General features: G+C 43.8%; 1 protein-coding gene across 1 annotated transcript in view; it reads right to left on the bottom strand.

Annotated features, from left to right (window-relative positions):
* plxna2 (plexin A2) overlaps positions 1-16,366 on the bottom strand; it is a 180,057-nt gene that overhangs the window by 24,933 nt on the left and 138,758 nt on the right. The window contains exons 18-22 of the mRNA XM_023415627.2: positions 9,908-10,147; positions 9,360-9,503; positions 8,522-8,756; positions 6,552-6,694; positions 4,591-4,859 (exon numbers count right to left, since the gene is read on the bottom strand). Coding sequence (XP_023271395.1) covers positions 4,591-4,859; positions 6,552-6,694; positions 8,522-8,756; positions 9,360-9,503; positions 9,908-10,147 — 1,031 coding nt within the window. The remainder of the gene's footprint in view (positions 1-4,590; positions 4,860-6,551; positions 6,695-8,521; positions 8,757-9,359; positions 9,504-9,907; positions 10,148-16,366) is intronic.

Genomic DNA, 16,366 nt, shown 5'->3' with positions numbered 1-16,366 from the left:
GGGGGGGGGGGGGGGGGGGTTTGAGACGCACTTTGTTCTCCTCTTTCTCCTTTTCCTTCTTGTCCTCCTCCTCATCTGCCTCCACTTCCTTCTTTCTATTAATTGAGTTTCATTAATGAACATCAGGATTTCATTATCCCACATAGTGTTTAAGAGGGGCCTTGCATCTCTCCCCTCCACCCCCGCCCCTCCCACTTCTGGTCTCCTAATGGCAGCTAGGGTGGAGGGGAGGCTATATTAGCAGGCGGCGGAATGTCTTTCAATGAAACTAATGCCAAACACAATACTCGCTCTCTTAATAACGCTGTACTCCATTGCTCTGCATGGGCGGAAATCTCATTACAAAAACGCTGAGGAGAAAAATAATACAAGATTGAAAAGTCTCAAGGTGATAGAAGCAATGTTCTGTGATTCCATTAAAAGAACATTATAAAGAGGAGAAACAGAAAGAAACTGGGTAAAGAGAGCGGCTGTGTGCAAAACTTAAGAAGACGATAGAGAGAATGGAGAATAGAGTTTAATGTGGTTAACCATTCTCGGATTTTCTGGTGGGGGGGGGTCATCGAAAGCCATGAGAGTTTCAGTAATAACAGACAGGCAGAAAGAGAGGACAATGCCGCGAAGTGATCACAGACGTGAGGAAACGAGCGGCGGACAGGTAGAGCACAGTGGAATAAAAAAAAGTGAATGCAAGAGTGTTTTTGACTAATGGTGGGAAATACAATCCAAACAGCATGAGGCGCATCATCGGTTCCACTTAGCACACTGGAGAGTGAGGAAATCAGACGCATTGTCAAAGCTTACATATTGCTTTCAAAAAGCTTTTAGGAGAGTGTAAGTGTCTGCGAGCTAAAATCTTTCCCTTATCAAGACAAAGAAATTGGAAGGCTTCTCAAATCTTTAAATACCAAGGAAAGCAGAGTTTCTTTGAACAGTGCGCCTCAGAAGAGCATGAGTGCACCCTTCAAAACCCTGAATCCAGGATTTTAACTGACTGGGGATATTATTATTATTTTATCTCTGCTACATAAAGGCAGAAATACTCTACGTGCTATGATTTGTTTTCATTGGCGTGATGGTCTGTGGAATGGGATCTAGCTGAGCGTAATAGGAAAACGAGCAAACAGAACAACTACGGCATAACATATGCAAAACTGCTCCCTGGCATTCAAACACAAGCAGCCCATTAAACTCAGCCAATGAATGCCTCCTGCATGTGCTGTATTCTCAGTTAACCATTATGCAGGTAACTAGTTCCTCAAATAAATGACGCTGATTTGTTTCCCATCCTGTTTAATCTGCCATGAGGCTTCTCACATGCATTCGTTTTCATTCTGTGATATACCACTTCATCCCATTCAACTGATCAACTGATTTCAGGGGGAGGGAGCAGAAATTCAAATGAATGGAAATGTCATAGTACATTCCTGTTGCATATTTATGAACTACTGTAAGCATATTAGGTGCAACGAATCAAATCCACTGTCAGCAAATGTACCCATCAGACCTTGGCATAACGTTGAGTGAAGAGGAGGAATGTTGTTTTAACAGCCATTTCACTGAGTCTACCTTTAGCCCTGCAAAACCAGGCGAGAGAGCCTCGCTCCTCGTTGCTTTTTATCAAAAATCGGAAATGACTGCAACCGTATCTATATTTAGGACTTTATATTGGGCTAAGAGTTTAGTGACAGTAGACTGATATAAGTTAATTTAATATTATCATTCCCCAATAAGGTACAGATAGCACATCAGCAATTAAACACTCAAATACGAAAAAAAAAAAAAAAAACTATCAGGAGATAATCTGCCATGTGAGAGACAGAGAATGTGTGAGAGGAATACAAAAGAAAAAAGAACAGGTATGATGGGGGCAAACAGAGATGTTGAGAGGCAGGCAGAGACGCAGTGTTACAATGTTAATCAGAAGGAGTTTACATGCAGCAACTTGAACAAGCATTCGGGATCTCCCTTTAATCTGCCGAATTAAAATGTTTATCAGTAACTGCGATCCCATCGCTGAATCCTCTCTCACATTCTCAACCTTTTTTCTCGTCCTGCTGCTGGAAATACTCAAAAGAACAAAAAAATAGTCCCTAACAAATGGAGTTTTTACTCCTGTTAGAGAAATGCTTGCCAAAAAACTACAGTACCCATGGGTTTTAGAGAGTTAAAATCAAAGTACATGTTTGTTAGTTCTGAGAAGTACAGAGAGATCGACTAATGCTTTGTTGGTTTTGGCATTTCCAAGGCTTTTGCTGACAGTGACAGACATGCAGAATGTGGCCAGCCCTATCCTTTACTAAGCTACCATTTGGTTCCGTTGTACGCATGAAACTTTGATTACTATTGCAGGTCACCGAGGGAACATGAGGATAACATGCTTAAAACACTATGACAGATGGAGCTATTTTTGTATCTTTGTCTATTGCGCTTGTGTGATTACGGTTTTCTGCTAAAAGGTCGAGCATGCTAGCTTGTGGACATGTTCCCCTCTCAAGAGAGCGGCATTCAATGACTGCAGAACGGTGAGAGAAGCAAAGCTCTTTACTCTCACTCAGACATGTCTCGAGGATGCACTTTCAACCCTCTGTAATATAAATGAGGACAGGAAGTAGGTTGGATGACCCGGAGGTCTTTCCTGTGTGTCGGGTCTCTCCTATAGCCATGTAAACTTTGCCCAGGGACTGGAGGCTTACTCATAATTCATTCAGAACTACATTCAGAGTGATCGCTACTACTGCTAATCTACTGAGAGCACAGTGGATTCCACCACAGCCAACGCAGCTTTATTCACCGTGTCAGTTCATTAGTGTACCATTTCCTAACACACACACAATCACAGGCAATACCCAGACGGATACATTTGGACATCATAAAAAAAAAAAAAAAAAAAAGCACAAGGATCTGCTTACATGCTCACTGCAAGCAGTATTCATTAATACCAGAAAACAGAGGGGGGTCTTAGCTAACATAATAGCAAGCCTTTCACTATCCTATTATATGAGATAACAGACTGAGGAGAGCCAATAGAAAAAACAACGGAACGGGGAAAATGGCAACAAAGCACAGCCCAGCAGCCTCACTCTACGCCCTGCACAAACATCATCACAGACATGTGAGTGTGTGTGTGTGTGTGTGTGTGCATGTGTGTGTGAGTCAGCTGGCTGGCTTGACTGCCGGCTTTTCACTAAATAGGCGATGGGGAAGACAACAACGGCAAAGAGCCATGTCAAATCGTTAATCCCTTAAATTCTTCAGAAAAATGAGGAGTGAAATATAAAAACTATAGGACATTTAGCCCTCCAGGCTGCAACGGCAGGACCCGAGGATTACGTACCACTGTGCTCCTAATAGGAGAGGATAATGAAAACTAAGAGGTGACGTGGGGCCCTGCTGTCACACGAAATAACAGCTTAATCTAGGTCCATTTGACGCTGTCGCTTCAGTCCCCTTCTCCGTCTTTCAACCTCTTGCTCTGTTTGCTTCTGCGCCGCGCCGTCTTTTCTGTCTGGCAGTTATTTACCCTGACTATTAATGTGGGTTTTTCAAACACAGACACTAAGGAAACATTAACATCAGAATGAAGGTGGTGTTTGAAAGTGGAGCAGCTGCCTGCTCTCACTGTCTCTGCTTATTAGTTGTGTAAACATAATCAAAATCATGCACAGAGCAGTCAGCTTTTCAGAGAGCCTGTTCACAGTGACTGTGCTTTGTACATTCTGTACCTTTTTTGAGCTGAGTATTTTCTTTAATTTTTTCAGTCCTTCAAACTGTTTCTATACATACAGAGCCACCAAAGCAGCTGAGGACACTTGGGCAAGGACTTAGCAGGTGTTTAAAGTTTTAGCACATAATCCCAACTCCCCCGGAAAACAATGTACACTGGAGACACAGAGAGAAGGAGGGGAAAAAAAAAAAAAAAGTTAAGTTGAACCGCTTTTGAATGTTTTATAAGGTGCCTGAGCCTGGAGGATAAGTGAGACTGACATTGGCAATGAGAGAGGGGGAGGGAGAAGCAGGGGGAGAGACAGAGTGCGGGAGAGAACGAGGAATTATGCAGAGAACTCAGATGTTTGCTCCTGACGTGACGAGCGCACGGCGTTTATCTCAGCATACTGTAGATGTTACTGTAGCACTCATTATGAGCCTTATTCCGTGAAGCGTCTACAAGGGAGCACAGGGGAGAATCTGAATGCATCCACCCACAAGGAAAAAAAAAAAGGGGGGGGGGGGGGCCTAAAGCTCTAAATGAATCCTCATCCATCTGTCTATATGTATCAACATCCTCCTACAGCCCTGTGCTTCTTTACACATTTTGAAATGAGAACTGTGTGTTCTCATTCTTTTTGACTGAACTTTAATCAAATCAAACATCTGGGACAGTTTTGTAAAGCACACAGCATTACTGAGGATTAAGGCGTTTTCTGTTTAGGAACATGTATAATATCAAAGACACTAATCTTTTTAGGTATGATATTCACCTTAAATCTAATTAATAAAGATTAATTAATAATTACTTTTCAATGTATTAGGTAACAGCTGACCCATGCCTTTTCATTGCTACAGGACATTACCGCCATGTTTTGTTACCTGCGCAGCAGCAGTTTCGGGTGGTTTTTGCTCTCCAGGTTGCGGTCGATGAGGTCCGACAGCAGGTGCTTAAGGACGTCGGTGGCATACTCCAGCCGCCCCTGCAGGGCCGTCATGATAAGTGATGCCACGTTGCCGCGGTCCCTCATGGAAAAAGAGCGCTGCATCTCCAGCGTCCGGATGAAGGTGAGCAGGAACACTTTGTTGTTGATGAGCTGGCCAAACAGCTTCAAGGCCTTCTCCACGTTCTGCTGGCCATTACCCGACACCTGGACAGAGGAGGGAGGAAGCGTGTTAGTGTTAGTTTCTAATAATTAGAATAGTAACGAGCTGAATTGTGTTTCCATCCTGACCTTGTCTCACACAAAATAAAGATTTTTCCAAAGGCACCAAAAACCCTCACTCATGTTTCACTCGAGGCAGACAGAAGTTCCCACTCATGGTGAGTAACTGAGAAGATCTTAATCAATTATTGACCCAGGTCTGTTAAAAAGCATTGTACCCTGAGTTAGCTGCCATTTCACTTTCAAGTCAAATGTCACACAACTTGCCAGTGTAAGACAATCCTGAAGGGACAAAACTGACTGTCCTTGTTCCTGTTTGACTACATGTCACTGCTTTTCAGAAGTTTAGGTGTAAGGTCAGCGGGCTGTACAAACTGTAAAACCCCCCGTTGCAAACTGTGAAACTGGGTTGTATAAACCAAAGATACTCAATAACAAAGATGAGGCATTGGTTGTGATTTGCTTGTTCATGTCAAAACATAACAACAAAACAATATAAAACAATACAAGACAGGATACAGTATGAATTTGAGCCTAATTTTGCAGCTTGTTTTTATCTGCTAGCTTAATATCTGATCAACCCAGAACAAAATCATATCAATCTAATCATTTTGTCTTTTTTCCCTCCAAAAACAGTTAAATAATAATAGTAATAGTATTATTAAGCAAAGGAATACGTTTGATTTAAGTTTTAATTCATGGTTTCATGTATAAGTCCCTCGTAACTTCTGTTTATGCGATTGGAAGGCGATGTCAGTAACGCAGCACTGAAACTACATCGGAAACCAGCAGGAAGATCTGTGTGGCGAGATCTCGCGAGAGTTCGTTGCTGAGACAGAGACAGGTTTCTAACAAAGCTAATTTTTCTCCTGATCTGTGGGTTTGAAAAACGCCATTTTAGTGTCTGAATGTTCCTCCTTTCTCAACTGTCTCTGTTTAAACTTTGCTTTAGACTTCTAGCATACAGTCTAGTCTACAGGCTAGTCTGATCTGAACCACAACCCTCTTTATCTCTAACCATCCCCAATAAAGCCATCGCATCCCGCCTCACACGCAATCACAATCCACAAATAGAAAGGTGCACCTCTATCACGATGAATGTCTTTATCCCGGACAGTGGACACCACTCTGTATGTTCCACATAAAATAAACTCATTTCCCAGCACCACTCTGGCCCCATGAAGAGGAGCAAAAAGTGAGTGAACCTGCCAGTTTTTTTTTCCCACCCCCAACGGAGGGACCCACAGTCCTGCCTGAGGACAGGGAATTACTCAGTTCATTACTCCTCATACTGCAGCCACTGGTGGATGAAATAGCCATGTGCTGGGACCCTGTTTTCCATGAGGGAGCTTGCATGTTTGGTGGGCGCACATGTGTGTATGAGTGTATGAGTGTATGCTGCCCAGCATGATCGCCTGTGTGCATGCGTGTGAGACCAGAGGGCAGAGAGAGGATAAGTGGCACACTGGTATCCTTTCCCCCTCAAGCACTTTGCCGCTTATGGAGGTTCCCCTGCAGGGAGAGAGGGCCGGGAAAACAAACTCTACACACTCTCTCAATATCTCTCTCTTTTTTTTTTTTTTTTTTTTTTTTACCTCAGTTTGACTTTTCCCCTTGCCCTTTATTAACACATTTGCTGCTTATGTGTCTCAGTCACCAATCTTTGTGTCTCTCTACCTCCAGTTCTCTGAGGACAGGATGATCCTCTATGCCGGGGAAGAGGACCCTCATGGCGTACGTCCTGTAGTCGAGATGGGGGATACCAGCTCTGTCCAGGTCGCTTGTCAGCTCATTGATGTCTGTCTGAAGCTCGGCAAAGGCTGGGAGAGAAGGAAAGAAGAAGAGAGAAGAAAGAGAGACCAGTTTGAGCGACGTGCAGCACATAAATAAAAACCTTTCTTTAATCCCCATGAACCATATTTATGAATCCGTCTTATCTTCATGGTGTTTACTGCCATTATGATGAAGGTGACAGTTAAAGCCAAAGATAGTCTTCATGTTAGAGAAACTCAATGTTTCACATCTCTCCCCTAAAAAAAATTTAAAAAAGCATGCGCACACACACACACACACACACACACACACACACACACACACACACACACACACACACAAACACACCCCACTTCTCACTCATTTTTATCTACCAGCCAGTAAATTGGCTGTACCTAAGGCCCCAAAGAGTCTGTGTCATCTCAGTGTGAGGCTGCAGGTGAGCACTAGTTAATTGGCTCCATCCTGACTGACTCCTGTTCAGGCTCGTGGCGCAGTTGCTCTGCTTGGCCGCCCTTGGGGGAGGCTCCCCGTCTGCAGCCTATCACAGGAGCAGCAGCAGTCCCCTAACACCCTCCTCAAGACTCCACCATCTCCAGCCAGTCTTATCCCTCACCTCCTGCCCCCCCCCCTGTGACTGCTGGGTTTACACACTGACACATGGGCTTAAAGGCACACAAGGGGTGTATATACTCATAAGGAGGGACCCAGGTACCATCTAAATCTACCCCGCAGGGCAGTATACTCCTAGCCACTGCTAATGGTTAAAACATTAATCTTCTCCTTTTCCCAAGGCTGCCTGTGTATGACTGATTTCCCCTGTTTTCCCGCTCTGTCTATCTGTCAGCCTGTCTGTCTAACTGTCATCTGACCTCTCTGGAAGTTTGCTGCAGTAGGGTTTTTTTTTCTCCACTGCATTATAACACTAGAATAGCCACTCAGAAGTAGCTAGAGGGGATAAGTAATAAGGTCCTCTCCGGCTGATGAAATCCCCTGAACGGTGTCAAACACAAACTGCACTTTTGCTGTCGCAGTGATTGGCCTTAATGACCCCGATGATGACATCAGGGGCCAATCAGCAGTGTTTATTTGAAAAGCGTTCATATGGAGCAGAATGTTGCGACATGGAGGGGGTCTTGTCTCAGCGCAGTTCGGAGGTCAGCCTGGGGTTATCTGCGGTCCTCCCACAGGGTAAGATGTCCAAAGGTCAGATGGACTACCGTGCCCTCTTTTAAACCCGAGCCACGAGGGAGGTGTGTGTTTCACAGTAGCTATGTGTTAGATAACGTTGCAGGGGTAACAATACACACAGCTACACAGGTGCAGAAACGCACTAATCTCATAAAAACATAAACGAGGAATTACCCCTCCGGTTAAGACACGAATAAAAACGTACTGAACACAATGTGTCTCTCGCTGGGAGGAGGAGGTTGGGTTGACTCTAATGAGAAACTCTGTATTTATGTGTCAGCTTATGTGGGAGTCTGTACACAGCATGCAAACTAGAAAAGCAGTGAGAAGTGCAAGGATTCACTATGTGACCAGACGGGTCAAATGCAGGGGCTAACTGACTAAATCTGTGTGTTGTGGTATGTAACCAGGATGACTCACTGACCTAGATTTGGAGAAATTTTCACTGCATTATTTAACTCACACAGACAAGCAGTAATTTACTTACTGTTCTATATGTACAAATAGAAATATGTGCCTTTTGTGTGATTACAAGTGAAATGCATTCCCCAACCCTGTTCAACTACACGAGTGATAGAGCAGCCTCTCAAATTAATGGCTTTAAATGGATACTAAGACCTGTAATCATCCTCACTATACAATCTGAAAGCTGCACAGTTGTATGTCGGCTTCACTGTGCTAACCTTCTTTGCACTCGAGGGCGACCCGTGACTCCAGGTTGTCCATTTGCATCTGCAAGCGCTTGAGGGTGAGGTCATTTTCACGCGACTTCCGCTTGTAGGCGATGAGGACGAGGATGACGATGATCAGGAGGAGGCCTCCACCGGCGGCGATGCTAACGATGGCCGGGAGGGTCAGCAGGCTGTCCGACATGATGTGGACCGCTCCGGGAGAAACGTGGAGACCACCCACCTGGACCTGTGGAGAGACGCAAAACACACACGAAACATTACATTTTCTATATTACTTGAAGAGAAATTTCTGAAAGTTCTTTTCCAGAAATGGATCAGGCCTTGTGCCCAGCCCACCACAGCTGCTAGTGCTGTGGTGGGCAAGATGCATAATTTACACGTATTTCTATAAAATATGATCAGCGGTTTGCGAGATCAATCACACAATCATTGATATACAGCCACGCTTACGCCAAGTCTTCGAAAACTCTGCCAAAACATAGGTAAATATTGTCTGCTGAAACTGATACTGAGTGCAAACACATACGGCCACCTACACGCTGATGCTGAGAGGGAAATAGTCTGGGGCTTGCACTCAATAAGCGAGCAGGCAACTAAAAATAATTGCAGTGGATTCTGGCAAGACATTTTGACAGCTATAGCACACTCATGCTGTTCTCCCTTTGACCCCTTTCCTTCAGCTGAATGAACAATGATGAGAGCACGACTAATGGAGTTTAGAGGCCAACTATTATGAAGAAGAAATCACAAATACATACATAGGCGAGAAGCAGGGTGGGAGAGACATGTAGGAAGACGGACGGACTCGCATGTACGGACATATACTGACCATGACTTTGTATTGTCCTGTGAGGTTGGGCGGCTCACACAGCAGCTGGCTCTCGGACACAGTGACGGAGCAGGGAGTCTCTCCAATCAGTACCGTGTAGTTAAGCTTCACCCCTCCTGATGCCGGGGGAACCAGGTTTCTGCCCTGTGGCCATGTGGAGATGGATAGAGGGAGGGTGTGAAATTAGGAGGAAAAGACTCAAACACATGGCTCAATGGAAAACCCAACAAAGCAAATATGTCACCTAAATACTCTGTAAATTACATCCCAAGGTTTGGGCACAGCTGCGGCCAAATATGATTCCAAACTGAGATCAAACAAGTTGATATCCTCCAACTAGAAATCAGGATGAAAGAATATAAAAGAGTATAATCCTCAGTGAGCTCCTTCTTAAAACTAAATAATGAAAGAAAAAATATCTACAGTATATATTTAGCTTATGTTGGCACAAAAAGTATTTCCCAAGGACAATGTTGCGGTCTGTTGTGGTGGCGTGAGTTAGTAAATGTTCTGTAGATTAAATACATACAACTCAATATGTGCTTTACCTTAAGAATGATGGGCGATCCTGGTTTTTGCTCCAGGACACCAGAGGTGCTGAGAGGCTCAAAGTAAGGGTTCGGGTAGTAGAGGAGGTTGGTGTTGTTGTAGACCAGCAGGGCCTGGACGTTGTTGAAGATGAACCCAAACTCGTCGGCGTGTTTCACCGTGTCCAAACCCGGATGGTATTCTGCCATCAGGGAGGGGGCGAAGCAGCTCATACTGGTGGTGTTCAATACTTTACACACCTAAGGAGAGTGAAACAACAAGAGAAGAAAAAAAAAGTGTGAAAAAAATCCACTTTTTGAGACGCTACTGGGGATGTGTTGCATTCAAACAGACACATCATGTTATGATAGCCCGAGCAGCCTGAAATGAAACAAGAAATGTGATTCAGTCATCCAGGATAAACCTCGACAGTTCAGCACAGCTAAGATGTTTGGTTTCCTTTTTCTCCGGCTCCGAAATAACACAGCGACTTTCGAGCCGATCTGTTGTGAATCCCTCTGTTTGTTATAACCTAAAGTGTGATCTTAACTGAAACACATTGGTAACAACATGAACCCTGCTGGCATCTCACCAGCCTAATAACTGGCATATAAAATCCTCATTCTGTTCACAGAAAAAGGATTTATCGTGTGTCATTAAATCCGTCTTTATTGGAGAGGAAGCCTCCATAAAATCGAAAATAAATTGCAGCTACTGCTTCACCGAAAAACACAGGAGAACACAAAGGATGGAGGCACTGCTCCTCTGTTTCCTCAGGTAGAGCTTGAGCTATGGCTCTTTTATTACTTCGCTCCAGTTTGCCCAGATGAGAGACCTGTCTTCCATCCATCCTCACCCAGCCCCGCTCTGGAGGGAAGAGGGAGAAAGGATTGATTGCTGCACAGCACTCTGCTCAGAGAGGTTTTTATCTCCTTTCACTCCCTCCCAGCTCTCTCTCTGGGGAAGAAACTTAATTAGAGGTAAATATCATCAAAGCTGCTGAACACTAGCGACTACCACACCTCCTACCTGTTGTCTGCCGCTGCGGAGAAAGCCAGGGAGATCGATGCAAACTCATTCTGTGTAGGCTACACCAATTGTGTTTCGCCAACATGGTGCAAGGCGAGCTGCGGGAGTGTGACTGTAGAAGGTGGAAGGAGGGAATGGTGTCCTGACTTACTTTGCTGCTGGATATAGATTATAAAGTTTTTGTGTGATTTCACCCTGTAGAGCACTGAATCTAAATGTGACAATGGATTCTGACGTGTGTAACGTGCACATGATTTTAGGCAGCAACTTTTAATTTAAATTGTCAATTCATCTGTTCATTATTATCATTCATTCACCATACCGCTTATCCTTTTAGGGCCTTACGGGCGCTGGAGCCAGTCCCAGCTGACATTAGGTGAGGCTGACATATAGAGATGGGCAATTCAGAGTCGCCAATTAACCTGACCTGCATGGACTGTGAGAGGAAGCCGGGCTACCAGGAGGAAACCCCCGCAGGTACGAGGAGAATATGAAAACTCCACACAGAAAGGCCCCAGCCGCTCCTGAGGTTCCGGGTTCAAACCACTGCACCATGATGCCGGCCATATCATATTATCATCATTATTTTCTCAATGAATCCTTTGTCCTGTGAAATGTCAGAAAGTTTCCTAAAGCCAAAGTTGACATCTTCCAGTGTCTTGAACAACAGCCCAAAACCCAAAGTTATTCAATGTACAATGATATAAGACGGAGAAGCAGCAAATCCTCATGTTTTGAGAAGCTAAAATAAGTGAGTGTAATTGGTGATTCATTTCCTGTCAATTGACTAATTGATTAATCAGCTCTATTTGACTTATCATCTGTCTGGAAATCAGTAAAAAAAAAAAGAAAAAAAAGAAAAAAGAAAGAAATTCAAACATTACAACTGCCACAGCAACATATGAAGCAATGCCGCTCTACCATTCTGTAGCTGCACTACAAGGCCTGAATGCTCCGCAGCAGCTTTCCCTTGGTCTTGTGACATTTTTTTTTCTTTAGAATTCACACTTTACAAGCTACAGTAGCAGCGCGTGACAAGAGCGAGACGATAAGCCCTTTTAAAAATAGATAGCACAACCAGATAGGACTCCTGACATACTTTCACCAAGTTTAGCTTGTGTGAATTCACATTAACCACTGAGAAGTTGCAAGAAGTGATGAGAGTTTCTAGAATTTTTTTTTTTTTCTTTTCCATAGGCTTCACAAAACATGGGCTCAGACTTCACTGTAAACCAGAAGATTTGCTCTAAAATTCAAATACCCATATATACAAACCATACTCATAACAAAATAACAGCCTACTCACTGCTCTATAGAAGATTTCTGTTTCCCATAATGCATATACAGCAGTTAGGATCAGAGCACTTAAAAGTCATTTCACCCCTCTCACGCAACATGTTCCTCTGATCAGTACATGGGAATCAAAAGGTCTAATGGATGCATCAGTTCAAGTTAAGTTTGATGTGGCTGCTTTCTTACTGTTGGCATGGTGATATGTCATATAGACAGGCCCAGATGCTCCGGCAGAATCCCTGTGACTGTCACGTTGGAACGGCAAGGCATTTGCAAGTCAAGTACAGTTCTGACTACCATCTGCTCTGCCTGAGATGGATACTGTGAGGTTGTTTTTTTTTTTTTCTACACTGTCCCTGCTTTCTCTCTTTTTTTTTTTTTTGGTTTAATAAATCCTTTCCTTCTTTGAATCCTGTCAGGATAGAAAGCTGCTGCTATCATGTAGGATGTTTTGCATGAGCAAGTAAATAGTGACTGGTAAATGGGACATTGTGGGATTTAGTAAGGAAAATGGGGTGTTTGGGTTCCACTCTATAGGTGGGGTAAGAAATGGCTATATTTCAAAACACTGTGACGCCTTTGCATGACTCCTGCCTTTCATAAATGTACACTAAGTACTTTTTTATTAATGTACACTTCATTCTATTGGCACTACAAAAGGATTTATTCTTTATTAAGGATTACAGGATTTTGAAATACTCTGCTAGCCCCTCCATCTACTTCTCAGCAGAGCTCTAGAATATGCAGTCATGACATTACACTACACAGATTCCAAACATCATTATCTATCTTCAATCTCTATATCTGGCACATCACAATAAAAACAAAATTCTGTATGTTGCCAATACCGACAATACAATAGTACATCCATTCCTCCGGGGCATGTGGGCACAACGAAGCTACACATTGTTCAGCATTGATAAAGTGAATTGAGGTCAACAGATAGAGAAAATAATTGGAATCTCGGCCTCATCTGTCTTCTCTCTCTCCAGTGTTGGATGGAGCCAGGGTGTTTTAAGGCAGTAACACTCCAACCCCTCTGGCTGAATACATTACCGTGATCTACTGTGCTGCTAAAGCCCACTCAACCATTCAAAGGTCTTTGGCCAGGGTAGTAGTGAGAGGGTGAGAGAGAGGGATAAGGGATAAGTTGGCCTGGCCGCGGAGATGTGCGTAGGAGAAACGCGAAGGGGTCACATAGTGAAAGGTCATCTGGAGGCTAGCGTTCGATAGCTAGTCACTGGCTGCTCTGCCGCTCTCCTACATTGTTACACCTACACTTTTGTCTATTTTCCTTCCGTCCTGCCTGCCGTTCAGAACCAACTGCTAATACTGGCATTAACTCTAACTCCAGCTCTGATCTATCCACACAAGCTCTATTTTTCCTCTATGATGTTTGCGCCACGCTGGGAATGAAAAATAATATGCTTGTGATGAGGGTGTGACTAATTTCAGCCATACTCTTCGAGTGCCGTTTCTTTTTCTTCTTTTAAAATCAATACCGAGAAACTACATAACAGAGATGTCAAAGAGGAAAACAACGCGAGCCCTTCAGACTACTCGAGATGCCCTGATGAGACTCGACGAGCCGCTGATGCTGTTAAGATGAGATGTATGGCATTTTAAGACGGATGCGTACGGTTTAGAATACAAAATCATTCGTGAAGTTTGGAGTGTCCATTATCATTGCTCATGAAACTGATCAGCCCCTTCCTCTGGTGCTCAGACAATCAGCCCCGATTGTCCTAGAAGTGACAGCAGCCTGGCACACCCAGTTGCTTGAACACCTTCTATGATAAGCAGCAGCTCAAAATGCGACTGATGTGCCAAGCCTGACACTCAGCCCAGGTGTCTTAACTGTGGCAAATGCTAGTAGATGAAATCTTCCTGGGACAGGAATATGCTCCGGAGCAGGAAAATAACCCTTTTAGCTTTAATCGAGATTATGATAAATGTTTCAATTGTGAATCTGGTGACAGATACAGAGCGCTCCACAAAGAAAATTGTCTTTTTTTTCCTTTTCTTTTTTTTTTCCATTCCCGGTTTCTTTGTGAATCTGCGCAGGTGACACAAGGGAGGGAAAGAAGAGAAGCAATTTAGTGGGAGACAGGTGATCATTTGAAGGCTGGCTGACAGACAGCAGCTCTTATTGCTATAGGCTGCGCTGCTGTTTGCCTTCCTCCAGTGACAAAAGGGGGGAAAGGGGAAAGGGAAGGGAGATGGGATGAAGGATGGGTAATTGTAACCCTAGCATTTAACAGAAATTCATTCTCTGTGGCTGTGAGGGCAATCAAGACAGTGACACGGGTTCCTTTCTGCAGGGCGCTAGGTGGGGAGTTAGCGGAGACGAGGCAGGGTGGAGATGAACAGCTCTCTGTCAAAAGGAAACTGACAAATCAGACAACGCTGCACCCCCCCCCCACACACACACACACACACAAGTCAAATGCCATTTCACCAGGTCTCCAGCAGTCTCTCAATCATCAAATGTTTGTTTTTTTTTCTCCTCTCTTCTTTAAACAGAAAGCAGCAAAGATCTGTATTTTACTTGTAATTACCAGGCTTTCATAACTCACAAAGGTCTTTTAGGGAAACTGTGTCCTTACGTGGGGAAAACATTGTAGCATAAAATCCCCAGGGCAGAGTTATACATAATTTTAGCAGAGGAACATTCACTAAGCAAGTCATACACTTAAGGCCAGTTTTAGAATACTGATATCAAAGATGGGAAGTTGGACTGGGGACTGGGGTGTGTGTGTGTGTGTGTGTGTGTGTGTGTGTGTGTGAGTGTGTGTGTGTGTGGTGGGGATGTTAGGACAAATCTGTTGAATTCGAAAAAGTGAGGGATGGCATTGAGGAAGTCTTCTGAGATTCTATAAATGAGACGTGAGATTCAGGCTTTTTATATACTCGAGTGTCATGTGCCAACCTGTGTGTTTCTCCGTTTTCAGTTCTACAGCACACAGGTGCATTCAGTGTGTGGAGTGTGTAAACGCAGTAGAGACTTGTAATGTTGTTTGATTTATCTTTAAAAAAATACAGCCTTTACCATACAGTAGAGCACAGTTGGAGGTCAGGACCCCCACATGAGGTCATACATAGATGTAACATGTCACAAGATGATTACCAGGGTTGTAATTAAGAAAGCTTAGTTTTAATTTTGTGCCCTGAGCTGTGGCTCAGGAGGTAGAGCGGCTCGTCCACTAATCACGAGGTTGTTGGTTGGATCCCTGGGCATGATGGGCAAGATACTGAACCCCACATTGCCTTTGTTCCATCAGTGTGTGTGTGTGTGTGTGTGTGTGTGTGTGTGTGTAGAAAGAAAGTGCTGTTATGAATCTGTGTGTGCTTTGAGTGGTCGATAAAACTAGAAAACTGCAGTCCATTTACCATTCATAAATCCATAAACACTTCATAAATGGTTTCCAACACACTATAATGCAGTTATAAACAGAGATTGTGTCAATGTGTAATGTGTCAATTTGTCAACAACTTTAACTCCTCCTGTGAAGCACGCATGACTGAATGTTGGCATATGAATAGGACTGACGAGTGACTGAGAATAAGGACTGATGATATAATATAACATCACACAGTTGTAATTATACTTCATGTCTTCAAGGATAGATGCTGACAAATACTGCGCATTAATACATACATACTTTACATGTGAGTTGGGAGATGTTATATTAGAATGTGTTTTATGTGGTGTTAGAACCGTGTGTGCGTGTGTGTGTGTGTGTGTGTGTGTGTGTGTGTGTGTGTGTGTGTGAATGCAGAATGTATCTTACACTAGATATGCAGTAGTGGGCACAAAGAGAGAGAGAGAGAGCCCTATTCTTTTTCCCTGTTCTCCTCTCGGATTCCTCTCACTCACCATCCTTGCCACTCCTCTTCAGTCCCCATCCATCTGCCCTCCCCACCTTTCCCCGGACCACAGAGAAGAAATCCCATCCTCTTAATTAAACAAGGACCCCCCCCCCCCGGACAGGGGCTCAAAAGCAATTTGTAACGATTTCCCACAGCCAAGACTTTGATTATACAAGGGCTCTTTATGCTGACCAAGGACTTCTGACCGTAGTTAATCTTCCATTGAAAGCCATTAGGAGTCTCCTTGCCCCTGATCATGCACACCTCTGACCCGCCACCCCCCCAAC

The sequence above is a fragment of the Seriola lalandi genome, unplaced genomic scaffold (assembly GCF_002814215.2).
Source record: "Seriola lalandi dorsalis isolate HSWRI2012SDOR001 ecotype SW California unplaced genomic scaffold, Sedor1 jcf7180002054554, whole genome shotgun sequence".
Classification (NCBI taxonomy): Eukaryota; Metazoa; Chordata; class Actinopteri; order Carangiformes; family Carangidae; genus Seriola; species Seriola lalandi.
Note: the sequence above shows the minus strand (reverse complement) of the source record. Positions and strands in the feature narration are given on the sequence as shown.